This window comes from Typha latifolia, chromosome 1 (genome assembly GCF_019914945.1).
Source record: "Typha latifolia isolate L0001 chromosome 1, TyphaL0001v2, whole genome shotgun sequence".
NCBI lineage: Eukaryota > Viridiplantae > Streptophyta > Magnoliopsida > Poales > Typhaceae > Typha > Typha latifolia.
The window spans coordinates 1,445,839-1,472,271 of NC_133086.1; the positions used below are offsets into that span (position 1 = coordinate 1,445,839).

At 39.5% G+C, this 26,433-nt stretch overlaps 7 protein-coding genes across 10 annotated transcripts; 2 read left to right on the forward strand and 5 right to left on the reverse strand.

Moving 5' to 3' along the window:
• Window positions 1-152: 152 nt before the first annotated feature.
• On the forward strand, window positions 153-2,392 carry LOC140787204 (histone H3.3). The gene is made up of 5 exons (XM_073136007.1): window positions 153-319; window positions 1,394-1,465; window positions 1,543-1,619; window positions 1,710-1,800; window positions 1,888-2,392. Exons 2-5 carry the CDS (start codon window positions 1,394-1,396, stop codon window positions 2,056-2,058), a joined length of 411 nt encoding a protein of 136 aa, XP_072992108.1. The 5' UTR covers window positions 153-319; the 3' UTR covers window positions 2,059-2,392.
• A 491-nt stretch (window positions 2,393-2,883) lies between these two features.
• LOC140780382 (O-fucosyltransferase 7-like) lies at window positions 2,884-7,663 on the reverse strand. Of its 3 annotated transcripts, none has more exons than XM_073125892.1 (12): window positions 7,231-7,663; window positions 6,912-7,010; window positions 6,630-6,729; window positions 6,452-6,519; window positions 5,771-5,859; window positions 5,415-5,595; window positions 5,184-5,312; window positions 4,954-5,087; window positions 4,640-4,853; window positions 3,750-3,934; window positions 3,558-3,653; window positions 2,884-3,484 (listed from the first exon to the last, which is right to left on the reverse strand). In XM_073125892.1, exons 1-12 carry the CDS (start codon window positions 7,366-7,368, stop codon window positions 3,361-3,363), a joined length of 1,557 nt encoding a protein of 518 aa, XP_072981993.1. In that variant the 5' UTR covers window positions 7,369-7,663; the 3' UTR covers window positions 2,884-3,360. The 3 variants fall into 3 exon arrangements, with proteins under 3 accessions (XP_072981993.1, XP_072981994.1, XP_072981995.1); XM_073125893.1 differs by having other exon boundaries at window positions 6,630-6,693; window positions 7,231-7,660; XM_073125894.1 differs by having other exon boundaries at window positions 6,630-6,738; window positions 7,231-7,394.
• Window positions 7,664-9,185: 1,522 nt separating this feature from the next.
• On the reverse strand, window positions 9,186-10,026 carry LOC140780273 (uncharacterized). The gene has a single exon (XM_073125698.1). The coding sequence runs from the start codon at window positions 9,833-9,835 to the stop codon at window positions 9,359-9,361; it is 477 nt and encodes a 158-aa protein (XP_072981799.1). The 5' UTR covers window positions 9,836-10,026; the 3' UTR covers window positions 9,186-9,358.
• A 3,353-nt stretch (window positions 10,027-13,379) lies between these two features.
• Window positions 13,380-15,120, reverse strand: LOC140796327 (homeobox-leucine zipper protein HOX13-like). The gene is made up of 3 exons (XM_073149317.1): window positions 14,436-15,120; window positions 13,996-14,351; window positions 13,380-13,884 (listed from the first exon to the last, which is right to left on the reverse strand). Exons 1-3 carry the CDS (start codon window positions 14,515-14,517, stop codon window positions 13,555-13,557), a joined length of 768 nt encoding a protein of 255 aa, XP_073005418.1. The 5' UTR covers window positions 14,518-15,120; the 3' UTR covers window positions 13,380-13,554.
• A 4,225-nt stretch (window positions 15,121-19,345) lies between these two features.
• On the reverse strand, window positions 19,346-21,040 carry LOC140797524 (uncharacterized). Of its 2 annotated transcripts, XM_073151058.1 has the most exons (5): window positions 20,854-21,040; window positions 20,570-20,644; window positions 20,412-20,494; window positions 20,131-20,333; window positions 19,346-19,702 (listed from the first exon to the last, which is right to left on the reverse strand). In XM_073151058.1, the coding sequence occupies exons 1-5, from the start codon at window positions 21,003-21,005 to the stop codon at window positions 19,601-19,603; spliced, it is 615 nt and encodes a 204-aa protein (XP_073007159.1). In that variant the 5' UTR covers window positions 21,006-21,040; the 3' UTR covers window positions 19,346-19,600. The 2 variants fall into 2 exon arrangements, with proteins under 2 accessions (XP_073007159.1, XP_073007168.1); XM_073151067.1 differs by lacking the exon at window positions 20,570-20,644 and having other exon boundaries at window positions 19,351-19,702.
• Window positions 21,041-22,659: 1,619 nt separating this feature from the next.
• On the reverse strand, window positions 22,660-24,053 carry LOC140782128 (uncharacterized). Its single transcript, XM_073128534.1, has 5 exons — window positions 23,738-24,053; window positions 23,571-23,642; window positions 23,413-23,483; window positions 23,140-23,333; window positions 22,660-22,955 (listed from the first exon to the last, which is right to left on the reverse strand). The coding sequence occupies exons 1-5, from the start codon at window positions 23,935-23,937 to the stop codon at window positions 22,848-22,850; spliced, it is 645 nt and encodes a 214-aa protein (XP_072984635.1). The 5' UTR covers window positions 23,938-24,053; the 3' UTR covers window positions 22,660-22,847.
• A 558-nt stretch (window positions 24,054-24,611) lies between these two features.
• LOC140780325 (RING-H2 finger protein ATL51-like) lies at window positions 24,612-26,111 on the forward strand. Its single transcript, XM_073125784.1, has one exon. The coding sequence runs from the start codon at window positions 24,697-24,699 to the stop codon at window positions 25,825-25,827; it is 1,131 nt and encodes a 376-aa protein (XP_072981885.1). The 5' UTR covers window positions 24,612-24,696; the 3' UTR covers window positions 25,828-26,111.
• Window positions 26,112-26,433: the final 322 nt, after the last annotated feature.

Genomic DNA, 26,433 nt, shown 5'->3' on the forward strand with positions numbered 1-26,433 from the left:
CCAATTACCTGTAATCCATCATTAACAACGATCCGCGAGACAGTTCGTCGACCAATGAGAAGCCGGTGTTTGGTCTTACCGATCCGATTCGCACGTCAGGGACATATTCCAGCCGTTAGATTATAACGAAGGAAACACACGAAGAACAAATCAGCATCGTTCAATTTACCGGAACGTAGACCGTTGGATCAACTAATTATCGAGAAAGCGATGCAAACTTAACGGGCTTATAAATAGCCGTCCACCTCCGCCTACTTCTTACTTTTAGATCTCTCGATACCGCTTGTGAGGAGAGAACAGGGAGAGGGAGAAGTTAGAGGTAAGAATCTTTTTAAACTTTCAATTTTTTTTAAAAAAATTTCTTAGATTAATCTTCAAATATTACCGCTTGCGTTAGGTTTCTATTACTTTGTCGTTGTGATTTTATCTCGCATTGAATAATAATTTTGATTTCGTTTTAGAATTAGGGTTTTGATCGATCTCTATGTTATCTGATTGTGTTGAATTCCGAAAAGAATATATTTGTATTTTCTTTCTTCTGGTAATTGGATCTGGTTCCTATGCGATAGTCATCTATAGCAACATTTTATCGTGGTCGTTAGGTTAGGTGCGTTTCCTTTTCTCCTCTATGTCGATTTCATGAGATTGTGTTAAATCGTCATCTGAGTCCGCCTTCGGTTGGTGAGTTGATGTTAGGTTTATTTATTTACTTGTGTTAAAAATCTCATTGGTACGTTTGTGTAATTTTGAGGCAACTTATTTTATGCTCATTAAATGCTATAATGGGATCCGAGGAATTCCTCGGATACGTTCTTCACTCAGTATTATGGGTTAACAATCATTTGGTTAGATTCTTATCAATCCTTTGTTAATGATTTTTAATTATTAACCCTAGTTTGATCAAGATGAGCTCGCAGTAGCTTTTAGTTTATGGTTAATGATAAGGCATGTATTTTTTTCATATCTATTAGAGTTAAATTTTGTGCCCGGCTTAAGATTACCCAACTGCGAGATTGGATAATCTGCTTGATAGTAAATACACGGACAAGCTCAGCTCAACTTTGAAATAGATGGATTATGACCCAAGCTTGACTCAAGTTTGAATTGCTTGTAACAGAGGTTATCAAGATTGAATTCAGGTTTGCAAAATGTATATAATTCAGTTAAGTTTTGAACTCTAGCTGAGTCTGATCTAGGCTAATTAACAGCCTGCACATCAAGCTGAGCTCATGCAGCGATAATTGCTAAATGTCCCATTTGTTCTTTATTTTGAGATGACTGAAAACTATAGGATGTGTTTGTATGTTTTAATTATTACTAAACTATAAGCGTTGTTTTTTCTTGTTGTTGGTTTGAATATTGTTGATAATATGGTTAACTTTTAAAATTGTAGATGGCTCGTACCAAGCAGACTGCTCGTAAGTCCACTGGAGGGAAGGCTCCCAGGAAGCAGCTTGCAACGAAGGTTTATATCTTTGTTCATCAAATCTTTTAATTTTTCTTGACAAAGGAGACGTAGTAAACCTTGCTGTTTTCTTGTAGGCTGCTCGCAAGTCTGCCCCAACTACTGGAGGAGTAAAGAAGCCCCATCGCTACAGGCCTGGAACTGTTGCCCTTCGGTATGAAAATAGAGGAACTTTTAGTGTTTTGCATCATCTATCTTACATTTCTTTCTCTCTTTTTTTTAATTCTCTCTTTCATTATGACAGTGAGATTCGTAAGTATCAGAAGAGTACTGAGCTCTTGATCAGGAAGTTGCCATTCCAGAGGCTTGTGAGGGAAATTGCTCAGGACTTCAAGGTAGATCTTTTAGTATATTGTTGTGATGAACGTATCTTGTGATTTGATTTAAGGTTCTTATGGGCATACTACTGTGTTTTTCTGCAGACCGACTTGCGATTCCAGAGTCACGCTGTTCTTGCCCTCCAGGAGGCTGCGGAAGCATACCTTGTAGGTCTATTTGAGGACACCAACCTTTGCGCCATCCATGCCAAGCGCGTGACAATCATGCCCAAGGACATTCAGTTGGCTAGGAGGATCCGTGGCGAGAGGGCTTAGTTGTTGCTTGTCAATGGACAGGCAGCAGAATCTTCTCGTGATTGACATACTGTGTTTTGGGTATTATTGTGGACACCTGTTCAATCTGTTCTTCAGTAAAAGGGAACGTGTATTTGAGTCCATGTCGTAATAGTACAGTAATGATGGTAAACTGGTAGCAGTCGAGCTGTTGTTAAATACTCCAACTGATGTCTTAAGTTTAGTTTTAGTCATCGTCTACTATGCTTGTCATTGGTGTCTTGGGTACTCAATGTCTCGTTGGCTCTCGTCGTGCATTATGTGTTCTGTATTCAGATTATATGTATGATTGACTGGCGATCCTTTTCTGTGGTCATTCCCTTAGCCTATTGTTTTGTCGTACGACTATTGGCTTAGTTCCTTGCTGATGTGATTTTGATTGGTTTGTGGCCACATACGTGAGAATCTTGATTGGTTTGATGCAACTTTTACTGATACCAGTACTGTTCATATCTTCAAATGAGAATTGAGAAGATAATAATGTAACAAATGTTTTCTATATTATGTGTTAATCCATTTATGGGTCTTGTTGGGTGCATGATTTCTAGTTTCTGGGAGGGTACTTACTACCTGGTGGTAGGTTTTAGAGATGTAAAATCTTCCGATTGACCACCCCGAATGTGATCGGTTTCTTTGTTAGCATTCGTAAGCCAGGTGGATCTGAGCCTTCCATCTCGGCCTTTCAATAGAGTTGGTTGCAAGCGCATGTTTCTCGAATTTAGAGCATGACGCTGGTTCTAGGGTAATCGTACAGAATAAACGGCTTTTAGATTCACATATATGTTAGTAGTATTAAGTCTTCCAAACTGAAGCCACAATACCTGTTGCTGATTATTCTCTTTAAGCACCAAAAACAACTAGAGGAACCATTACACTACAACAGAGAACATTTGAACGCTTTCCCATTTGTCCTCCCTCCTATTTCTTTTTCACCTCCTATTTCATGCAACAACAGCGCAAGTGCATGAAATAAGCCAATTATTTCTCCACATCAGGGAGAGTAAATTAAGAATGAAACATTTCATCAATTCCTTTACTTTTCCTCCCACAGCTGCCGTGTTTCATCTGCAATCGTATTCAACTCAGCTCAGGAGAGTTCTTCAGGCATTGCTGCAACTGTTTGGCTATAGCTGTTATTTTCAGGTAAGAAGAAAGCTTGAACTCTCCAATGAGCATTAATCAGCTTAAAAGACCACATCATTGTAAGGTCAGCTGCTTCTTGTTGTCACTTCAGAGCATCTTATACAGAATTAACATAGCCATTTGCGGATGTGCCGATCTCATTTATGAGCTCTGCTGACATAAACAATCAGGGAGAGGGTTCTCGTAGAAAGCTTCTTCAGATCGAAACCTATCCATCCCCTTTGTTCCAGAAAAGGGACCCTTTCTTTTACGTGGCGATCCTTGCCTGTTGAATCAATTCAGAGATAAACAACCAGAAAATGGAATGAGTTTGAAGGAGAACAATCAAAATTGCATACCGCTTTCTATGCATTTCCTGTATCATCTTCGATAGATTTTCCCCTTCTTTTAGATTACCTTCTTCAATCTTATCAAACAATTGGACTAGTCTTCTTCTGCACAGAAAGGAAGAAGTAAATTAGCTAGGGCATAATATTGCTTTGAAATCTTCCCAAGAGCTTATATTTTATATGAACACAGTGATTTTGTACCTGTCAGGAGTATTAGTTTTTCTGTGTCCAAGAAAACGGCGATGACCCTCGACTGCCCTCGCCATGTTGCCTGAAAATGAGGGGACAAAAACATCACTTTCTACTGATACAATGTAGTCTAGAGCAGCCATTTGTGATGCATGATCGATAAAGGGTTCAAGCTCCTCCTGTGATGTTAATCTCTCCTGCCAAAAATAAGACCTTTTTTCACTGTGTGCTCATCAATAAACAGAACTTCTGAAAAAGGAGAGCTCAAGTAAATATAAGGAGATGAAGACAATCGAGCATTAAGATATGCAAATATAGAGACCAAGTCAAGAATAATTGGAACTATCCTTTACGGCTTTCTTATGCATGCTCCTAGAATTCAAGAAACTGAGGGAGAACTTTGGGTCTCGTGAGCTGTATCTCAAGTACTGAAGTCATTAATGCCTCATCATGCTAGAACAAATTATGGGTAATTTTCGCTTGAATTTTGCAGGTATATATATAGTTTCTACAACAACTATTTGGCATTTAGTCATCCCTAAGATGAAGAGAAAATAGATCATAGTGCAGCAACTCCACCGAAAAATAAAATTGTACTGCTCTGCAAATCTCTCTCCAAAATAAGAGCAAGATTACCAAAGCCAAAGAAAAAACAAGTAAAAAATAAACTAGGAACCTCTATGATGAAGTATACTACATACAAATGCATGTAACATAAAACATGATTTGTGGCAAACAATAACTTTTCTTGAAAAATTTGCCACTAAATACCTTCAACCAGTGTAAAGGTATTCTTATTCCAAAATCTACAAATATCCAAATGGCAGATCATCTCTTTACTAAATGGAAGAAACTAACAATTTTAAAGAAGTCTCTGACCATTTAAGCCATTTACTTCATACCTTGCTCATTAAAGTAGGAAAGCGGGATTCAAGTTCAGCCATATGAGAATCCCCTCCATATATCTCCCCTGCTGCAATATATATTGGAGTACTTGATGGATATCCTAGAGAAGAAAGAAAAATCCCGACCTCCTTTGGGGTTAATGGGCAATACCCCTTTGCCCTCTGATCTTGGGAATCAATATCCTTCACCTTCCAGTATGTAATATTCTCTCTAGAGATGGGAGACAACAGAAGGAAAATAATATAATTTCAGTCTTTTAATGAGAAAAAAAATAAAAATCTACATATAGAAAATTGTTGAAAATTCTCACCTAATTTTTGTTAGTTCGTCAGTTTCAGTAGGGGACAAGCCATATGTGCACCCACTGAAGGCAAGCATATCTTTCTCATATCGCAAATGTAAAGCAATATAAGGACCGTATGATCTCATTCTCTCCACCAGTAACTGATTAAAAATCAGTATATCCAATATTAATTATTCGCAACTGCAGTAGATGTACTTGCACAATTGCAAAGGATGAACCAAAGAGGAATAACATACTTTTCCTAGTGATTCAATTTGGGGAGAAAACTTCAAGGCCTCATAAAAAGCTCGGCAACGAAGTTTTTGAATGTCAGGAGGAAGGTTATTGTTTGCAAGTCGAGAATCAGATTTAGCAGCTCGAATGACCTATTAAGAGAAGATTTTGCCACACACAAAATGTACGTGTCAGACCAACTTGAATTACAAAGGAAGGATGTCAAATAAACCTGAAAAGCCACAAGGCCCCACCTGATAATCATTCCATAACCGGTATATCTCATCCTGGTAGTATTCTACTCCAGACCAACTCCTGAAATGCAATACTGCTTTCCTAGTTGTTGCCAACTCCTTTGGTAGCTTTTTTACTATTTTAACATCATTGTCCAAAGACTTGATAAAATGTTCAACATCAAAGACATCAGAGAAATTGCTGCATATAACAAAGTACTAAATCAGTCAATGAATAAACTACACCAAAGAGAAGTTATTCAGCCAGGCAATATAGTAGTAAAAGTGCTGATTAAACAGTATAGCAAGCACCTTAGCAAGAAATCTTTGTAGAATTTAGCAGAGTAATACAAGGATAGTCATAACAGAAGATGTACCTTGAATCTTGCCAAAAGGATCTCTTATCAAGCTTCGGAATAACAAGTGTGGCATCTATGAGACGTGCGACAGCTACCATGTCAGATATCTGCCACTCAGATGATATTATCCACAGTAGATTACTGGTTAGCAGATAAGATTACTTCGGAGAAAGTGAAAGATAAGATTTTATTTAAGAAGTTGCGTAAAATTTATATTCAATCTAGAAAGATCAGAAAAAAAATTTACGAGTAGAAACCTAAAACTTCTCTACAGCATGTTAAAATGCAGTGCTGGTAAGGCAGAACTTCTTCCATTTCCACTTCCTTACGCAGAACAGAACAGAACAAGAGAGAACAATATATCAGCTTTAAGAGGCTAAAACTCTAGAGCCAGCTATTTAGGAAGTTGGCATCTAAGGACAATCTTTGGATCCCCACTAGTTACACTATCGTTCAGAAAAATGTTTGTTTGTCAACTATCCTAAGTTTCGAAAGGCAACTTATCAATTATCTATGGAATAAAAAATGCTCTAGGATGCTGAAACTTCTTGTCTATTTATCTGAAATGATGACTCAAGAATGAAAACATATTACACATTTCACCATCTTGCCATTTGTGATATGAGCAGCCAGAATGAAGACACACAAAAGAAATAGATTGGATTGCAGATGAGAAAGAGGGAGATAGAAATGGCTTACCCCAGCTCGCATCTGGTTTAATCCACCATTGGTGTGAACTATCAAATAACCTCTAGACTCCGAAGGTGCTAAAGGATAAAACACCTCACAAATAAATTAAGCAAATCATTACAAGGAATGCACATTGCAGGAAGAAAAGAAACTAGGAACACTAAGTTAAGTTTTAGACTTCTCTTACGCAAATACGCAGAGCTAGGTTCCACACAGGGCATGAAATTGCGATTCGACGGAGACTTCCATAGCTTCTCCATTTGGAAAACCGCAATTTTATCATCCAACTGTCAATTCTAGATAAGTGAAACACAAAAAGAAAATAAAAGAGTACAATGACTGCATTGCATCACAACAAATTATCATCTCACGCTTCTAAAGAACTAAGTACGTATCTCCTTGCAAGAGCCATAAACGAATCAGGAAGTTTAATACTTAGCATAAACAAATTGAAGAGCAATCGTATCACCTTCTGCGTAGAGGTAGCCAGTTTGGAGAGTTGGGGCGGCGGAAACTCCTGCATCCACCGCAGCTCACCGCTCCACCTCCGGTGACCGATCTCACGTTGCTACAGAATATAACCAACCAAATCATGACAGAGGCATGTGAACAGTGAATGTAGAAATTATCCAGAAACGCGATTTGGGTAATCAAATTTTTGGCGAAAGCTTCAAGAAAAATGCCTCCTTTCCATGGAATCGAGCTTATAAATCGCACAAAACAGCAGGAAATGGCTCACATTTCGCCCCCAACAAGACGAATTCAAGAGATAGCAGATACTCTCTTACCTTGGGGGGCTTGGAAGCGGGAGAAGGGAACACGTGCACTGCCAGGAGAGTGCCCAGGGCGATGGAGCCAATGGCGCACGTTAGCAGAAGGCGCAGGAGGGAGAGGCCGCTCACCGTTAATCTGCGCCTCTCCATCATTATACCTTCCTTCACCTCCCTCCTCCTCCTCCTCCTCCTCCCCTCTCTTTTGTTCTAATACTCCTCCTCCCTCTATCATGTTAATAATTTCCTCTCCCTTCCCGATATGCCCCTGCTCCCCCCTTCACATGATCTCGTCTTTATTCTTCTGCCAAAATTCCCATAATGGACCTCTCCTCTGCGCCTTTGCAGGGTTAACGTTGGCATCATGTGGGTTTCTTCAGGGCAAGGATTGCCAATTTTCCATGCATTTGTTTTGCGATGCCTCGATATCGGCGCCCGTGCAGTGCACATCTCGAGGCAAAGTGGATGACTCTGATATATTTGGATTCATGCAATCGAACCGTCTCTGTAGTACTTGTGCTCGATGTTGGATTTTCGGAGAGATGCTGAGCTGCAACGTGTCAGACAGGAGACGAGGCGTGTTCCGTTCTCGATCATGTCGGTGCAGAGGATCACCTGCGGACTCGGATGCAGGATTTTCCTCCATCAACGATAAATGTTGGTTATTAATTTAAACAGAATTTTAAAGCTCTTCTCCCGTAGCTAAGTTATCTTGGGATGCTGCAGTTCGTGCATACACACCTTGAGCTAAGCGTAGTTAATATAATTTAATCTTTAAATATGATATCTAAAAAAAAAAGCTAATTAATTTGCATGATTAATCTACATAACTCAAAGCCACATCGATCTACATAGAAGAAAAGAAAACGTTGCCAGTATATATGAATGGATTGTCTTATTCTATGCTAATTGCCGTATATCTGTCACATAAAAAGAGACAGCTAGATCGACAGGGATATATGGAAGGATCTAAATTAAGGGGGGATTTCAAAGTGATGACATGAAAAGGAATTAAGCGTGTCTTATATGCTACTAGTACCACTTCGCATGTGGCATTTTTAACTTATTCTTGAGGACATTATTCCCATTGAGTTCTTTTGTCCTTATGAATTAAGACTTAATTATATGTATTTAATTGATAGGGCAGTTTAAGCCGTTTAAGTACTGGAAGTTGGGAGCTGCGCACGGCCGATCAGGTAATACGGCAACGTTTTTAATGAAAAAAAATAAAACTGCACATAATATCATAAATTATCCCCAAAAAGAAGAATTTGATTGTAAAATCCTGCACACAGTATATAGAGAGAGTGTCGATTACTAGAATGCTTTCATCATTTTCATGCTGAGCAGCCGAGGACAAAGATTCAGTACTATCGACATCATAGCTTCTGAATCGCTTGCATCTGCATTCACCTTTGAAGTTTCTTACTATTTCTTATCCTCTGCATCTAATGTAATAATTTTTTATTGATCGATTAGATTAATATTTTCAGTTAAGTGTGAAACTTGTTTAAAGAACATTGTAACTTTCAGAATTTGTTTTCTTAATTTGCGAGAAACAACATCTTTCAAGTTGGATTTTTATCTACGATCAATCTTGATCCATTCTTTTTTAAGAGATGTAGCTATAAGCTCACATGAGGTTATTTGGTGGAGGTTCTACATCAGGAGTTGGTTTGATGTCTTAATCGAGATGTATCAAGAATAATTAATGGTCTCCACAGGAACTCCCCTTGAAAATGTTGTACTATCTTGAAGGCCATGTGTTGCCATGGAATAATCAGAATTACTGGTCAAAAGGGTTTATAATAAGCAGTATTAAATGAAATAATCATACATATATATATAATGCTTGTTTGACCTCTCATGTCTTAAATTAATCTTCAACCATATTATTATATTTTAGTGTCATCTTCATTTAGCTCCATTAATTGAACAAGGTTGCCTTAAAAGAGCAAAATCAGTAATAAGAATTGATTCAAACATATCATATATTAGATTAGATGTACAAATTCTCAGTTACAGCATCAGTATACTAGAATTACAAAGCTTCTGTAGCTTTTTAATGCCTAGAAATGGAGCTCTCTTTTTTTTTTTTAATCTCCACCTTCTATAAATTGCAAAATAAACACAAGAAAATTACAAATCAAAACAAGACCCACTTGGAAGAAGGCTTCTCCTTCATGGTTTCAGAGTGAAACAGATCGTGTCTTCTCTTCTCTGAGCCAAACAGCAACTTAGACCAAAACCTCCCTCTCTTCTTCTTCTTCCTTTTCTTACTGTCCTCCTCCTGCTCCTTAATGACAGGAACAAGAGATTTGCTCTTCTTGAATGGCTTGGATTGATGAGCAGCAGTCTTCCCTTTGAGGAGCTGGGAAAGGCTAGTGGTGTTGCTGGGTTCTTGATCATGAGGAGGGGAAGCAGCAGAGGAGGAGAGATTTGGGCCAGAGGAGCAAGCAGTGGAGGCAGTGGAAGAAGCATTTGTAGTAGAAGTAGCAGCAGTTGTTGAAGATGAAGCTGAGAGGCGGCTTAGCCTTTCCCTGAGACAATAAGGGCATACCCCTTTTGATAGTCTATGCTCTGGATGCTTCTTGCACCTACCTTCCCACTCTGATCTCCTCATCTCTTTGAACTCTCTCTCTCTCTCTCTCTCTCTGTATATATATATATATATCTAGAATAATAATATTAACCTTCTTGGGAAGAAGAAGTGGTTTCTTATGATCTCTATAAATTTGGATTGGAAAGCTGAGAGATAAAAAGAGGTGGGTGGAGGGGAGATGATAACTTTCTGAGATTCCTCTACGTTTCTAATGTTTTTCCACATAATTAGTTATGGTTATGTTTATTATTGAGTGGGCTTTGGTTTGGGTAGACCGACCACCTAAAGTCTCTAGATTGTGACTTCTGGGCCCACAAGACCCACCAATCACCAAGAAGAACCAGCCAATTACTCGGTTAAAACTTAAAACAAGGCCTACTGCCGGGCTCCGTGTGCGTCGTACGCACCTAGTCTTTTTTATAATTTTAAAAAAAACTTATTTGTGTATATTCTAAATTTCATATTATCTTTTTAAATATTAGTCAATAATGAGATTTAAATTCTCAAATACTATTGAAGTTTAGAAATTTAAAAAATAATTAAAAATAAATAAAACTTAATATAATATAGAGTACCCAGAACGTACGTCTGGAAGAGAAAAGATCGGCGCGTGGGAAGGACGAGGACTGGAGGAGGAGAAAAGATCGGCGAGTAGCGTGTGGAGGAAGGCGCGTAGAGGTGATCGAGTCGTCGTCCGGGTCCACGTCTGTGAGTACGACTCCTCTATCTCCAAACTAAGCGCACGTGTTGTCATTTTTCATAATAGCACCTAAGCTTTCCCATAAATCCAAACTTACCACCACATAGCATGCTAATTGGACTCGACTCGAGTCCAATAGTCATTAACCCAAGTCCTACTGGCTTCGAGTTAAGCCTCATTAAATCTAGTTTTGAATTTGCAGCACTGAATGCTTTGAATAGAACTCTTTTACACTTTGATCCTCTTGGTTTTTAATAATTGTTTGCTTTCATGCAATGCCTAACTTAAAAATTGGAGAGAGTCAAAGATTTATAAAGTGGCGGTGGTAGTGGTAATGGAAAGTGACTCCACTAAATTGGCTACACGTGTGCCTCGTGACATGGACGGCATCTAGGCTTCTAGTAGATGATGTACGATGGAAACGTTACACGTTTTTTTAATTGTATGCGGAATAATAACTTATTAATAATTTCAAAGCCTTAATACGAGATTAGTGAAGCTTGCTCCCTTATTTGGCGACAAAGAAAGTGACCGTCTTATTTCTCTTAAAACTCTTACTGCGTACAAGCTTGAATGAGTTTGCTTATATTCATCTCTTTCTCCTCCTAATTGTAAGATAATTGCTTATATTCATCTATTAACAATTATCAATTGTATTCTATATTTTACGACAAATAAACGTGTTATTAATTAAAAAGATAATATCATATGATCAAATAGATGACGGATTATTCCCTTCGTAAAATATGATCTAAAAATGTATCTCTCTTCTGCTCGATCTCAGGATCACTTATGTGTAATAAAATAGTTGTCATACATATACAGAATTGGATTGGGCTTTAAAGGCCTACTTAATTACCCATTAATTTGGTGGTAGGGCAAATTGTGGGCCCCGGCCCAGCCCATTATGGAATAATTTGTCATATATAAGAAAACTTTGAAAATATTTATTAAAAAAAAGTATGAAATTATTTCATAAAGGCGACTCCGGTGACTTCTACTATTAAATGAAACAATCTAAGGAAAACTCTTAATCAAACTCAATTAGGAAAATAATATTTCTTAGTGTTGGTGACCACATTAAGGGATTAGCTGATAGCTACTCGAAGCAAAGAAAAATCCAGATGGAATTTGCTCAAACCAATGTGCTTGGCTTCTTGACGAGATTGGATTATGAGATAAGATATTACGCCAGTGCAATGAAAGATTAGTGAGCCAATTAATACTCTTGACCCTCTAACCAAAGGGATTAAGCTGGCAAATGGGCTGTCTCTTTCTTCTTTAGATTTTTAATCCATGACGCCATTAGCCTACTAATTGCACACCACCTCCCTCTACAAGAGAAGGAGACATCTACCAAACCACGGCATGAATAAGGTTGAAAGGAAGATGAGGTGGCACAAATTAAGACACACTCATCCTTTAAAAGGAAAACTCTTTTCCCTTTCCCAAGCCCTGTTGGGATTAAAGAAATTGGATTATTCCTTACATGGAACCGAAGGCTCCCATCCTTTTTTAATTAATTCCATCAACTTGGTACTAATTTTAGTTAGGGGTGGCTCTACAACGTACTTAAGCGCTTAACCTCTTCAAAAATTTCCTAATTATATCTTTAACGTGCCTAAAAACTTATAAGCTTATGAGTACTTACTGATAAATTTCACTGTGGTTGAAGGGGGGGAGCATACCCACATAGATATTCGATTAGTCCAACAACTCCTTAATATAATATCTCAAAATGATTAACTTTTTATGTGAATTTAATAAGAATAAACAAAAATCCCACCATGAATGGAGCCCTAGGAAATATTCTTCCATTCACCACCCTCCACTACTTTCCATTTTATATTTTAGCCCTTGTTAAATGGTGGGATCCACAAGGATAGTAGTACCATCACCACCCTATAACCCTATTGAGATTATAAAAAAAAAGAATCATATGATTTGAAAGCACTATGAGAGCAACGTGTCATTTCTCCCTACCAGTTTGTACCACCTTTTCGTGAAGCTAAAATCCAAATTGTACCATCACTCGTTAAAAAATAAAAAGTTATGTTATGAGGGACGAAATTATAAATATAAAAAATATGCAAGACTTTCAGCTGTTTCGACTGTAAAAAGGGCCCTTATTTTAAGGAAAACACCCTGCCTTTTGTTAAAAAGGAATCAACTTTTTTTTTTAATATTTTTTTTAGGGGGGGGTCCTGTGTACCAAACCACCTTTTACTTTTTATTTGTTAGGCTCTTTCTGACAATTTAGTCCTCGAAAAGGTTATAAATACGGACTGGTCCCTGATAGAAAAGCTGCGAGACACGGACTTTTTAATCATGTGCGTGGCCTTTACGAGGCAAAACTCTCTATATATTCCCTGGCCTGGCCATGAGAAAGAAGAAATTAGCAGCAGTATCTCTCACAAATCACCACTTTAAAGGGATTTAATGAGTTAGTTTTTAATGGTCATTGGCAAGTCATAAATATGTTAGTTAGGACAAGACAATTAAGAGAGAAAAAATATATATACAAATAGGTAATAGAATAAGATAAAGATATAGGAGAGTGCAAATGGGCCGACCAATTCGACCTAAATTTAATTTAAATGATTAGGACTTGTCAAATTGGTAGGGCTACTCCAATTATTATAAAGAGATGACAAAGTTTTGATACACTACAAAGAACGAGGCATTAGATTATATTATATTATATCTGGAGATCCTTCTATAAGATCCTAGTTCTAGAAAACATGCACCATGTTACTATAATATTACCAATAAATAGTTAACCAAAAGGATACGTAATTACGGCTCATATTCCTTAGTAGTTAAACCAAACCAACTCCTAGTTAAGCTCATTCCTATGATAAAAGCTACATACAAATACGGCAAATTTATTAGCTTAAACAATGTCACACGTCCCCCTTCTGGTCTTCTTCTAACTCTCTAATCCAACCTTAATTCCCTCTTGTACATTGTGGAAGCTCCATGTACATTTGCCAACTTGGAGAGGATAACTAAATTAACCCAACAAAACTCACTCACTCACTCACTCCCATCCATCTGAGGAGTACCAAGAGAGATTAGCCACTTGATCCTCTAAGATTAAGCCACCACTGCAGAGCTCTTCCTCACCCAGATAAGCCTCTTCTTCTAAGAAGCTCTTGTGAGCTTGGCTTTTGCTCTCAAATAAAGTAGTAGCACAAGAGGAGGAGACGTAAGAATTGAATCCCACTAAGTATTGCGTGTATGGGCTGGCGTCGTCGTTGAACACGGCGCTGGAGTCGCTATCCGACGCCGGCTTCTCCTCTCCAATTTCGGAGCTCTCTAATTTGACCACCATCTGGGGATTCTCGAGCTTCGCTTTCAGCTCTCTAATCTGAAGCCAAAAGAAAGAATTTTGCAAATGACCAATGGTCAAACCCACAAACAAAAGATTATTTTTTTTTAAGATTAAGTATGGAGGGTGTTATATGCAAAGTTGAATAACCTCGGCGGCGAGGGCTTCCTTGTCGCGGCGAAGGGCGTCGCATTCCAGCTTGAGGGTGTCATGGCGCGCCCGGAGAGCGCCGAAGTCGCGCTCGAGCTGTTTGGTCTTCCACCGGGCGCGGCGGTTCTGGAACCAGACGGCGACTTGCCTGGGCTGGAGGCCCAATTCTTGGGCCAAACGGGCCTTCCTCTCAGGGCCCAGTTTGTTCTCCACCTCGAAGTCCTTCTCCAAAGCCCGCACTTGCTCCAGGCTTAGCCTTCGCTTCTTCTCGCCCAGCCCCACCTGCCCATTCGAGCACAGCTCCTCCTCTTCCCCTTCTTGGAAGCTATCCTCGTAGCAGCTTTCCTTCTCCTCCACTAGGAAACAAACAAAGATATGGTGCGGGGTTAATAAGAGCAGGAATTACGGAAAAAGCGTTGAGTATGAGATTGAGGGATTACCATATGGGAAGATGGGGGTGAGCCCATTAATTTCTTTCAGTTCTAGACCTACCATGGAGTCTGGGCTGCTTGGTCTCTTCATAATTGGTTGAATTACAACACAAAAAAAAAAGTTAATGAGAGAGAGAGAGAGAGAGAGGTGGGTTTGTAGGAAGAGGGGTTTAGGATGGTGGTGGAGTATAATAAGTGATGAGATTGGAGTAATTAAGAGGAGTTCTTAGACTTCCAAGGTTGCTCTTCTTTGTCCTCCTCCTCCTCCTCCTCCTCCTTGCGCACGGATCTCTGTTTCAGACCCTACTATCAACCACATAGGAATTGAAACGTTGCTATGCGAATCTTTTTGTATATGAATATCCAAGAGAGAGAGAGAGAGAGAGAGAGAGAGAGAGAGAGAGAGAGAGAGAGAGAGAGAGAGAGAGGCAGCGGCAGCTGCTGGAGGAATCCAGCAGTGTATAAATAAAAGCAGCAGCGTTTGGGAGTTTTGGATGGGGATGGAGATGGTGGGGGCCAATGTGATTGGGACTTCTGAGAGGCTTGAGACTGTGTCTGTGTAATTAATGGAAGGAGGAAGGCAATGAACTATTATTAACACTATTACCAAATATTTTTGCATACAATGTTAGAAAACATATGGCAAACCTTAAGCAATGCACTTTACTTGGAAATTTTGTGAGAATTTTGTGATAAGGGCCAATTTTGGCGGATGGAGCATCAAATACTTTGCGCATCAGCTGTGTCAGCAAATAGTGTTGTGATATGGATGGATCTCTTGATCCAAATCCCACTTAGATACCCCCCCCCACAGTGTTGTGGAGTTGTTGGGACTTAGACTTCAGTCTGCATAACTCCTTTCCTTTCATAAAGCAAAGGCAAAGGCAAAGGCATTGCACATCCCTTGCAAACTATTCATTCGTTGCAGCTTGGCTCCCAAGCGGCAAACAACAGTAGCAGTAAAAGTTTGCAGCCTTGCAGCTCTCTTCTCATCTGGATTACAAACAACAGGCCCAGTCTCCAGATGTGTTCTTGTGGGGGCCAAAAGAATTGGTTAGCTCTTGGACTGCCTTTAGAAAAGCTGGTCCTATGCCACCATCACCACTGTGGATTGTGAACTAAGAGGAATAATACTCTTTTAATTCCATAGCTTAATCTCTTCACCATCCAAGTTGGCAAAAGAATCTAGCTATCCAGAGGAGAGAAAGCAACAAAGATAATATATCTTTTTATTTTCTTGGCTTTAAAAAAAAAGAAAGAAAAGGTCAGAACCATAAATTGCTGCCTAGCTTTGGGGCTACATGCAAAGCATCAAAATAAGCTTCTCCTTTCTAGGGGAGTAGGAAAGCGATGGAATTTGGAATTTTTCTCCACGTCCCTTTGATTGTAAATATCCAGATAGGCCCCTGGGGGTGGAGGGGGAGAGAGGCTGGAGAGGAGAAGGAACTAGGGAGAGATAAATAAAACTTTGGGCAGTTGGGAGGAGGAATGGATGGATAGTAGTTTGTATTCATTCCTAGGTTCACTGCACTTTTCCATCTCTAGTTTGTCATCATCAGAGACAGTGTGCGTTAAGAAATGTTTGCAAAACTCTTTGAAAGCAACCAATTAAACAAGTGATCCTTTGATAGGGATTGCATACCATTCCCACCAACTGAAAGGAGAAAGTGAATGCAAATTGAGCAATCCACTCGTTTTTACTGGTTGGTTACATCATCGTTGCAAGTAGGGTTGGGACTGACTTTGGCATCATCTAGGTCTGACTGGACTGGAGTTGGGTTTCTTGGTCTTTGTGATTGTGATTTATTAGTTTACTTTCAAAAAGTTTGGGTCAATTGACTTCAAAGTTGTGGACTCTCAGGTCTGAACCATGACTTGGGGTCTAAAGTAGCCCAATTAAAACTAGTAGGCACTCATCTGGGCCTAGCCCATTTATATACAGAACATAGAATAGGCCTTATCTGGGCCTAGTTCTTGCACTCAAATAAATTTTGGATCATGCACAGCACAGTAAAAGTCTTCATGAGGTAGGATGTGAATTTATTAACTATGAAACAATAGTCGTTACAAAGCTGTACTAAACTATATATATATGTTAATGGACAAAGTAGTACTATTGATACTTAAACAAAAACATCAGGATGCTTCCAAACTTTGGCAGCGAGGAATCCGCTAGAGATGTGACAATTGGCATGGGTTATTGATTATGGGTTGGAGACAGCACTTGCTCTGTCCTCCTATAGTTTCACAGCTCACGCATCTCCACCAGCACAAATATCCAGCCTTTATGTGATCATATTTTACACCCCCCCACCAAAATACTTATTACCACCCCACTTCTTAGTACCATGGAGATGGGAGGAGACAAATAAATGCATCCAAGTATATTACCTAATCATTTTGATTGATAGTGAGTCTCTAAATCATACGTTACATAAAAATGCTAGTTCTTTTTATATATATAGATTTGATAATTATATTAATAATCTTGCCAGCATTGATAGAACATCCCTGTCTATCCTAACAAAGCCTCTTAGCTAGGGTTTTAATCTTTTTTTTTTGTGCTCCTTTTGAGTGAATTCTCTCTGCCTATGTCTACTAATTGTCGCTAGATCGATAGTGGTATAAGCTTGTTGAATCCAGCAGATGCCTCCTTTCTTTTTAATAGTTAGATTTAATTCGTGATTAGTTTGAATCCGCAATGATCTATTTTCTCAATATGTCACGCTTGTAAATATCTGATTAGAATGGGTGATATCTCTCGCCAATAAGTTCGAACTATTTATATATATATATATATAGACAGTGCTTATCAAATATAAATGATAATATTTATGAGAGAAAATAAACCTACGATCTTGTTTATGGGTTAGTAATGAATAAACTCTTGTACTACTACAGTGACTTTCACTTAATCTCATTCATCTTGAGAAGATTTTACAAACCAACCAATAATGGAGTAGCTTCCGGTAGGAGCCACTGCCAACTGTCGACCTAGCCTTGAGAGAAGGAAAATAGAATTTTAAAATTGCCAACGGCTAGTTGGACTCTTCGGGGATTTCTTGGAAAATTTTAATAATAAAAAATGACTCGTGGAGCCCCCAAATTTGAAAATAGAGAAATAGATTATAGACGTTGGACTCCTACTCCTACTCTCCTAGTCCTACTAACCCAAACGCGGTTTAATTGGCCAGAATAGACCACGTTCGTATGAATCTTCTTGGCCAATTATTGCGTGTCTCATTGCTTAGTTGTCAACAGGATTTAAAGTTGAATATTTACGTTATCGTATACATCTTTTTTTACTTTAATATTTATTAATTCTAACACCGCATAACATAACCGACTCTCCCCCTTCCTCTCCCTTTATAAACCCCATCCCACTTCCTCATCTTCCTCACTTCGATATCCCAATTTATATCCTAACCCTTAATTTCCCTCTTCTCCCTTTTCCTAGTAATGGCGATCTCTTCTTACGTCCGCTTCCCCATCCTCGCCCTCGTGTTAGGGTTTCTCACGGTGAGCTCCTACGCCCAGGCTCCGGGAGCTTCCCCAAAGCCCGCCCCCATCCCGGCCCCTAAGGCGGCGCCGGTCCCATCACCGACTCCCGTCTTGCCGCCGCCGACGGCCACCCCAGCGTCGGCCCCTGCTCCAGCATCTACGCCTCCGGCCGCCGGCCCGGCGCCATCCACGTCGCCGATCTCCTCTCCTCCGGCTCCCCCTACCGCCACTCCCACCGGATCCCCCGCCGCCGCTCCCACCTCCACCATCGGCGGCAGTCCCGCGGAGGCGCCCTCCTCCCCCGGTAGCAACAGTGCCGCCTCCATTCCCGTCGCAAGCTTTTTCGCCGTCGCCGGTGCGATCGCCGCCGCCGCTATCGCCTTCTAGATCTAATGGATCTCGAAGCCATTTCAGTTCTTGATGGGCCGATCTATTCCATTATTCGTTGCCGTTGTTTATAATTTCCTTTTGCCCTTTTGTGATTCGATTACTGGATATTTGATTGAATTCTTTCATAATATATTTTGAGACTTCTATTTGCTGCATTGGTCTTATGCTTCTCTTTTCCACGAGACCTGGGCCTGGACTTGCATTTTTCTGGGCTCATCCCAAAGGAATTATATTGGACTCGGGCTTATTAGAACGTAGACTTAGAACTCACAATAGCAAAAAAAGGGGGAAAAATCTCTCATATTAATTTGCAACATTGGACAAATTAATGGCGATATCGAAACAAATAGTAGGCAATTCTAAAAGCAAGGCCCACTCCAGCAATGCCCAAGAGCAGGGCAAAATCCCCAGCATTGCCTTCCTCCTCGTCCTCCTTCCATCTTTGCAGCATCGAGATTTCGATCTCGAGCAGCTTCATCCAACGCTGGTGGGCAGACAACTTGAGAGCTTCCAGCAAGAGCAATGAGCTCACCTCCTCACGCTCTTTGCTTGCAAGCATGGCTTTCTCCTCTGCTTCTCCTGCTCTGGTTTGTGAGAGCTTAACGGCTCTCAACAACTTCGAGTCATCGCTGCATCCATTTTTGAATCCCAATCTACTAATAAGGTACCTAAAATTTAGATATTCTTTTAATAGTGTGTAACTTACAATTCGGCGGCAATTGGTGGGCTCTGCTCTTTGATCTCCTTGTCAATGTCTTCCTTAGGTGAGATTACATTGCTGGGAACCAATTGCCAATCCATGTATCCTTCTTTAGGATGTAGAAGAAGAGGATTTGGCCAAACAAATGATGCAGGGAAGGAGTTAATACCCTTTTTAATATTTGCATAATAGTTTAAGATATCATAAAGAATCTCTTTTAAAGTCTCAGGCTTTACGTTACACCTCTGTAAGAAATACAGGTTACGCGTCACTCCATTCTCATGCAATCAAAGACAAATTCCCTCTTCTCTCGGTCACGTAGTAAGAGTAGCAGGGTTGAATTTGTTTGTTCTCATACTATTTGCAGTATTGTTTCAAATGGCAACCAGGAGTATATGTACTGATAGAAAGATTAGAGGTGGATTACAAGTCCTCACAAAGTTTGTAAGTATATTTAAAGTCAACTTTTTACGACCATCTCTAATTACATTGTAAGATATATGCCGATCCATAGAACTCGTCGGTGTATAAAGGCCATCCACATTCAGTAGTTAGGAGTAGTGAATCTGCTCTTCTTCAATGCTTAGTGCCTATCTACTCCATTGCCTCTCTCTACCTTAACTTTCTTTCCATGCTCTGTAATGGGATCTAAAAACGTCTCCACCTCCTCCACCAGCTTGTCGACCTGCACAATGGAATTGAGATTCGTGATCTTTACTTAATTAATTGATGTTAATTAACTTAAGGACTTTATTCATCATATAGTGGTCATCTTGCAAGCTAGTTGGTGAACTATTATGTTAATATGTTGAGCTTTTTTTTCACGTATATCATTCCTAAAAGCTTTATTTGCCTATAGACCTGTCAAAAAAGTTGAAAATTTGCATGTATAAAAGAAATGTAAGTCTTATAGCTCATCAACATACTTTTATTTGCTTCTACTTTACTCCTCAAGAAATGTAGATAAAAAGAGAAACAGATGCTTAAAGAAATGAAACTCTATCATTCTTTTGTGCAAGTTATGTACTACTCTCAAGGAATCATCCTTTGCGTGATTTTGGAACTATGCCTACTCGAAAAGCAAAATAACATATAAGAAAAGATGTAATAAACCTTATGAATAATGTCCTGTGCTAATTGAGCCTCCTCTGCAATCTCTTTGGATGCTCGTTCAACAAAAACAGCAGCCTCCTTTAGCTTTGTGTCTTCCGGTAGCCGATCAGCCATGTCCGACGACAACTTCTCGGCCATGGTCGCAACCTTTTCCACGACCTCTGCTGTGTTTTCTACCACGTCTGCAACCATCTCAACCTCACCTAATTCAAAATTAAAAGAAACGGATCAAACTTTTGCTTATGCCTTTGTAACTAAGCATAAATAGTTTAATTGCTTACCCTCAATTTGTAACAAGCCCATCCATTTATTGTGCCAAAGGGGTAGTAAAATTGTTAGTATAGACCCAAAAGTCCATCTTGCCCTGCAAAGATTCACAACTTCCACCATAAGAAGCAAAACATTATGATCCATGGATTTGAATTTATGAAGTAATTACCAAGTGAAGAATGACAATCTAGATGGTAGTCGAGATGATTTTGGTTTCTTATCACTTTGATCAGCGATTGTTTCCCTATAACAAATTAGCAAACATTATACATATTAAGAACTAAAATTAATCTAGATTTTATACCTCTAGATGACTATATCGTGTATGCAAAATTGATAATAACAACCTCACTAGAACAAGTGCAACAATGAGGCAATTGAAATAATAATAATAATAATAAACCAGTAAACTACAAAACTACTAAGCATAGAGATACATATATATATATGTACATCTTAGTCTTGATTTTGCTGTGTCGATTTCCTGATAAATATCTCCTTTGATCCAATGTAGCCAAGCCTAAATCATGAGTTCGATTTCCAGGGTGACCAAGGAGACAGACGTTTCGACGATAATAGGAAGCAAATGATCTAACTAGAGACATACTTTGATGACTTGGTATTTAGATTTTGAAGTCGAAGTTTCTCATGAGAGAGGAGTCGATGCTTATATAGATGGTTGCTTGAGCTTAAGATTAAGTTCTCCCAGTGAATTGCGTGTCCGGAAACTTAGTGCAATCGAAATAGATGGCCAGCTTATGGCGTGGTGGCAAAGAGTTAGGGGATTAAGTCCATAAAGGGGAAAAGAGTATATAAATTGGTCATTGGAATCTTGCAACAGTTTACAAAGGCTTGTAGATATACTTGACATGGAGTTAAGTAACCGAAAGATATCTAAATGATAACGTAGGACGTTGGCAGAACTGTCCGTTAAAGTGCAGACGATAATTTTTAATGGCATTTATTAAGAACTAGCATCGTTTACTTGCAGATGCAATCCCCCGGTTGGATCTTCAGTGACTCTCCATTGGTGGTGAAAGTTTTCGATGATCTCAGACAAGAACGGAGCCATTTACAATGTAAGAGAATCACTCTTCCACTAAACTGGGTGGGTGTTGAAAATATTATGTATTTGATATAAATATTTATTAACTTTGAGATAAATTTTAAGTGAGAATTATATATTATTAATGATAGATTAATAGTAAAATTAATTTAGCTCAAAAAATATTCTATCGTCGTATATTCATTTAGTCGAATTTATTAAGAAAAGTGAAAGAAAATTAGTTTTAAAGTGGGTATCATAGCAATGAAAAAAAAAGGTTTAGTACCTACCATATTAGATATTTGAGAAATATTAGTATGTTATATAAGTGTTTTTCTTATAGGCTTTGAGTCCAAAAAGTGATACTTATTTTGTGAGTAAATAATACTATATAATTTCTTAACTCACACTTGTGCGTCGCCTGACTCAGTTCGGTTCACGTGCGTATGTCATGTCCAAATTTAAATGATTGGTTTTGACCTGAGAGGATGCATCAATTCGTGACTAGATCTAATCCTCGATTTGTATCCCTTTGTCATGCCCGCTTACTGCTATAAATAAACCATTTGTCTGCTGTTTCAAAAGCAATTGGTGGAGAGCAAATTTGTCTTAATGAGATAGCGTTCAACACTAGACTCTACTATATATAAGATAGTTGTTATAACTTTTGTAAATTTATTTACTTATTTTAAATCAATTTTTTATTATTATTTTTGAAATCAATTTGTTACCGCCGACATGCGAACTTCTGTAAATTAATTTTTGGAATCAAATCGTTGAGTTGTAATCGACACATGAGATCGTAGTGTAAACTATTGGATCAGAATTGAGGACGTGGTCGCCCCCACTGACTATCATTCAATAGTCGTTCTTTGATTAGATGCATATAAACAATTAATCATGGTCCTTCGTATTGTCCCTCTAAATACAAACGAGCCAAGAGTATAGGTATAATATACATATAAATGATAAGTTATAAATTTGCCTTGTAGAATAATAAGTAAAGATAAGTAAAGAGAATAGTTCATATGCCGTAGTTGTTGGTAATGAGAATTGCACTACTATTTCTACTACTGATATTATTTGGTACAACAAATTGACTTATTATAGTAGTGCCCTTTTTAATGAGTCGGAAAGTAGTTTATCTTTGCATTCATAAATAGAGCACGAGAAATCCTACATCACAAGCATGTCAGATTTGTAAATCATCAGGATTAATGAGCTAATATTTACTTTAAAACTTATATTTCTCTCTATTTTTGGGAGAAATGAAGCCATCAGTGGCATGCATAAAAATGTTAATTAGCCCAAATCAACATATTAATCTAAATATAAAAGGAGAACTGCAGTATAATAGCTTTCAATCAATAAAATAAACATTTATTGTTTGCCACTTGTTCATCTATGTGCTTGTATTAGCTTCCTTCTCTGGCTTGCTTTCGCCAATAGGGATCTTCCTTTCAATAACAGGCTCTACCATTGCATCAATCCCATCCACCACCTCATCAACCTAATTCAACAGCAGAGAATACTTTTCAACATGAGAATCATGCATGGATATCCATGTTGAACTTTGAAGAACCAACACGGATGTTGACTGAGATTTAATCTTGTTGGAATTTTAAGCACATATAACTTGTACCACAGGCTAAGAAGTCTATGATTAATTCAAAAGTTAGATTTTTAATGAAGACCTTCTTGATCAACGACTCTGCTATCTCTGCATCTTTGGCAACTTCTTCAGCCATCTTCTCCACCTTCAAAGCAACTTGTTTTAGCTCGGCGTTCTCCGGTAACAACTCCGCGACCTCTGTCGATACCTTCTCCGTCACCTCTGCCACCTTCTCCACCGTCTCCAACACCACCTCGGCCGTCTTCTCTACTTGATCTGATATACATGTACTGAGCACAATTTTGAAACCAAGTACTTAACTATATCACAGAGTTATTTAATTTATATTATATACCTTCTATTGTTAAGAATCTCCTGTAGAATGGCAAGGCCAAGAGAATGATAGACCCCAACACCCATCTAGCCCTACATAGATCGAATATATGAGAAGAGAAAGTAGAGAATAAACTAAAATTAGTGGGCAAAGTTTAAAAAAAAAAGAAAGGATTGTACCATGGAGGGATGGAAGCTAGAGAAATATTTGGAAAGTTTATACCAGTTCTGCTATAATTCGAATTTGTCACCCTGAATATAAATCAAACATTAACCATGAGATCATCAAATATTTGCATGCAGTATATGCTAAAATACTATCTAACATGGAGAGATCGATCTCATACTTTGTATTGTCTTGAGTTGGCTCAGAGGAGTTTTGACCAGATGACTGAGCAGCTCGAACAACAAGAAGAAGCACTGGATTTGCATGGGTCTGAGTGGAGAGTTTGGTTAAGGAGTAAGGACCGGAGAGACGAGAAGGAGAGGTTAGAGGCAAGGAGAGATGAAATCTTGAAGGGTTGAGAGGAATAAGAGATTGAGCCATGGCTGGCGTCTCCACTACATATCCTATCTTAGTCTCCTAAGGATATTTTATATATACTGGAGGAAAGACGTTGGTGATTAAGCTTTGAAGCTTCTCGGCAAGAACATGCAATTGATTCGGTGGTAGTTGTAGAAATTTTGGCACATTTATTTGATGCAACCCAACTTAAAAAGATGAAACATTTATTAATGACGTCTTGCCTACTTATTTGTCAAGCGTCCGTCTAATTAAGAGGGTTGTGATCAACATGTTATTATTAATTGGTGACAAAACTTTCATTCATTATTATTATTATTGAACATTTAAAGTTCATCATACCGTTATGTCATTAATTTGATAAGCCCAAGGGCTATGGGCCAGCCAGCCCAATATGAAAGGCCGAAACAAACTAGAGAGGCTTTGCTCAGGTGTCACACCGATCACCTGTCTCTAATTACTACGCCCCAACTACCAGCAGCCACGTCATTTGACACATTACCTACCACTTAAACAACACCCGGTTAAATTGTCACCCAACACCGCACCCGCATCATCCGTCCACAAAAACAAGATGAGAGTGAGAAAGATGAGAGTCTATTAGTGGGGCCCTTCTCTCTCTATTTCCGTCAACCTGGTTACAGTGATACCGATACCTTCCAACCCACCAAATTGACCACTTAGATTACTTTATTAGTATCGCCCAAACAAACACAGGGTCACAGGGATAACTATTCATTAATTTAATCCCCTTTGTTCTATTTTCGTTGGAGCTTCCTCGCTATGCTATTCTCGGCCATGGCTCCCCATCCGCGGATACTCTATCCTTATCTGAACGCCACGGATTGCTCTATCGGGTGCTCGTCTCCTTGCTACTTCCATCAGCTCTGCAAGCCCGAATCCCCACCCCCTTATCCTTCTACCACCACAATTATCCGACTCCACCACACCTCCCACCTACCCCTCCCCTTCATCATCCCCGCCGCCTGCGTCGTCGCCGCCTCCCTTCTCCTCCTCCTCACGTGGTGCGCCGTCTTCTACTTCCGCCGCCGCCGCCGTCGCCTCCGGCGGAGGTCGATACCCGTGGATACCATCTCGGCAGGAGATGGCGATGGCGATGGTGGGTTCTTCGAGGAGGGGGAGGCGGATCACCACGTGTGGTACATCAGGACCGTTGGTCTCGACGAGTCCGCCATCGAGGCGATCTCCATGTGGGTATACAAGGCCAGCGAAGGTATACTCGGCGGCGCCGCCGCGGATTGCGCCGTTTGTCTCGCCGAATTCCGCGATGGGGAGTTGCTGCGGCTTCTGCCCAAGTGCAGCCATGCCTTCCATGTCACTTGTATTGATACGTGGCTTCGTTCTCATGTCAATTGCCCACTTTGCCGTGCTCCAGTCGTAGCCCAAAACGCGATTTTGGCTTCTCCTTCTACTACTAACGAGGAGGAACCTAATTTGGCCTCTTCTGCCTCAACGGAGAATACGCAGCTGGGTATTGGCGAAGCCGTGATGATAACTGTTGATGGTAGTGGAATTCTGCCCGACCCAACTGCGGAAGAGTCCTCTTCTTCGCGTACTCGTTCTGAATCGGAGGCATTGAGTGGTAAGGAGGAAGAAAACTTGCAGCTTGTTCGTCGATCCGCGTCCATGGATTCGTTGTCTCTTGCTTCACTTCTTCGTAGACTGGATTTGGAAGAGAAAAGTGTGGAAGAGAGTAAAGATCGCAACTTTGAGGAGGAGAAGGGTTCTAAGAACATAGGGAAGCAGGGGAATACTTCGAAGGAAGCTTCTCTGCCAAAGAATCCATCTCTAGAGATGGAACGTTATGAGATGGAGAGATCTTTGTCATGCAGTGGTTCTAAGCTCTTCTTGTCAAGATATGGAAGAGCTCGGAATTATATTCTTCCGTTGTGAATTGTTACGAGGAATCGAGTACTGGTGTCTGTGTGAGTTTGGAGAAGAATTTTGCTTGCAAGGTTTAGCGGCTGCCCTTATTAATATGTATACATGGAAAGGAAAGGTGAATGAGGTAATCATTCCTTGTTCTATATACTAGAAAGAGTGTAGTTTTATTTAGTAGGTTGATAAATGAATGTGGATAAATGAATGTGGCCTAGTAAATCGAGCTTGCATATCATCAAGTGTTTGTAATTGTGAATATTGAGTTTGAAGAAAGTTTTACCTAAGTGGGCTCTTCACCTCTTCTCTCTTCTTGAAATGATGCAAATTAATGAAGCTGAGAAATTGATAGATTTGTTTGTTGGTATATTATATCATATTGCAGTTACTCTTTTGGGTGCAAAGCACTAATTGTGAATATATAAATATTCTTCCAAAGTTGCAATCTCGTAAGAGAAGTAATAGGAATCACAGCAGCTCCCCTTCTCCCTTAGCTTGCTAGGTTTCATCTCCTTCCCTTCCAACTCACACACGCAGAAGGTGTTATATGTGTGGTTTAGGCCTCAGTCGATAATTCTCACTCTTCTCACCCTTTGGGGGTTCATAGAGCTGTGTGTGTCT

Bases quoted from the DNA above. Each gene is read 5' to 3' on its own strand.
- LOC140787204 (XM_073136007.1), top strand. From the start codon at position 1,394: ATGGCTCGTACCAAGCAGACTGCTCGTAAGTCCACTGGAGGGAAGGCT. The intron at 1,466-1,542 runs GTTTATATCTTT...GTTTTCTTGTAG, and splicing joins GGAAGCAGCTTGCAACGAAG to GCTGCTCGCAAGTCTGCCCC. The intron at 1,801-1,887 runs GTAGATCTTTTA...GTTTTTCTGCAG, and splicing joins AAATTGCTCAGGACTTCAAG to ACCGACTTGCGATTCCAGAG.
- LOC140780382 (XM_073125892.1), bottom strand. From the start codon at position 7,368: ATGATGGAGAGGCGCAGATTAACGGTGAGCGGCCTCTCCCTCCTGCGC. The intron at 7,011-7,230 runs GTAAGAGAGTAT...TATATTCTGTAG, and splicing joins CCGCTTCCAAGCCCCCCAAG to CAACGTGAGATCGGTCACCG. The intron at 5,313-5,414 runs GTGGGGCCTTGT...TTCTCTTAATAG, and splicing joins GGTTATGGAATGATTATCAG to GTCATTCGAGCTGCTAAATC.
- LOC140780273 (XM_073125698.1), bottom strand. From the start codon at position 9,835: ATGAGGAGATCAGAGTGGGAAGGTAGGTGCAAGAAGCATCCAGAGCAT.
- LOC140796327 (XM_073149317.1), bottom strand. From the start codon at position 14,517: ATGAAGAGACCAAGCAGCCCAGACTCCATGGTAGGTCTAGAACTGAAA. The intron at 14,352-14,435 runs GTAATCCCTCAA...TTTGTTTCCTAG, and splicing joins CACCCCCATCTTCCCATATG to TGGAGGAGAAGGAAAGCTGC. The intron at 13,885-13,995 runs GTTATTCAACTT...TTTTGGCTTCAG, and splicing joins AGGAAGCCCTCGCCGCCGAG to ATTAGAGAGCTGAAAGCGAA.
- LOC140797524 (XM_073151058.1), bottom strand. From the start codon at position 21,005: ATGTCTCTAGTTAGATCATTTGCTTCCTATTATCGTCGAAACGTCTGT. The intron at 20,645-20,853 runs GTACATATATAT...AATTTGTTATAG, and splicing joins AGCAAAATCAAGACTAAGAT to GGAAACAATCGCTGATCAAA. The intron at 19,703-20,130 runs GTTTATTACATC...TCCATTGTGCAG, and splicing joins CACAGGACATTATTCATAAG to GTCGACAAGCTGGTGGAGGA.
- LOC140782128 (XM_073128534.1), bottom strand. From the start codon at position 23,937: ATGGCTCAATCTCTTATTCCTCTCAACCCTTCAAGATTTCATCTCTCC. The intron at 23,643-23,737 runs GTATGAGATCGA...ATTTATATTCAG, and splicing joins CCAACTCAAGACAATACAAA to GGTGACAAATTCGAATTATA. The intron at 23,334-23,412 runs GTATATAATATA...CATGTATATCAG, and splicing joins GAGATTCTTAACAATAGAAG to ATCAAGTAGAGAAGACGGCC.
- LOC140780325 (XM_073125784.1), top strand. From the start codon at position 24,697: ATGCTATTCTCGGCCATGGCTCCCCATCCGCGGATACTCTATCCTTAT.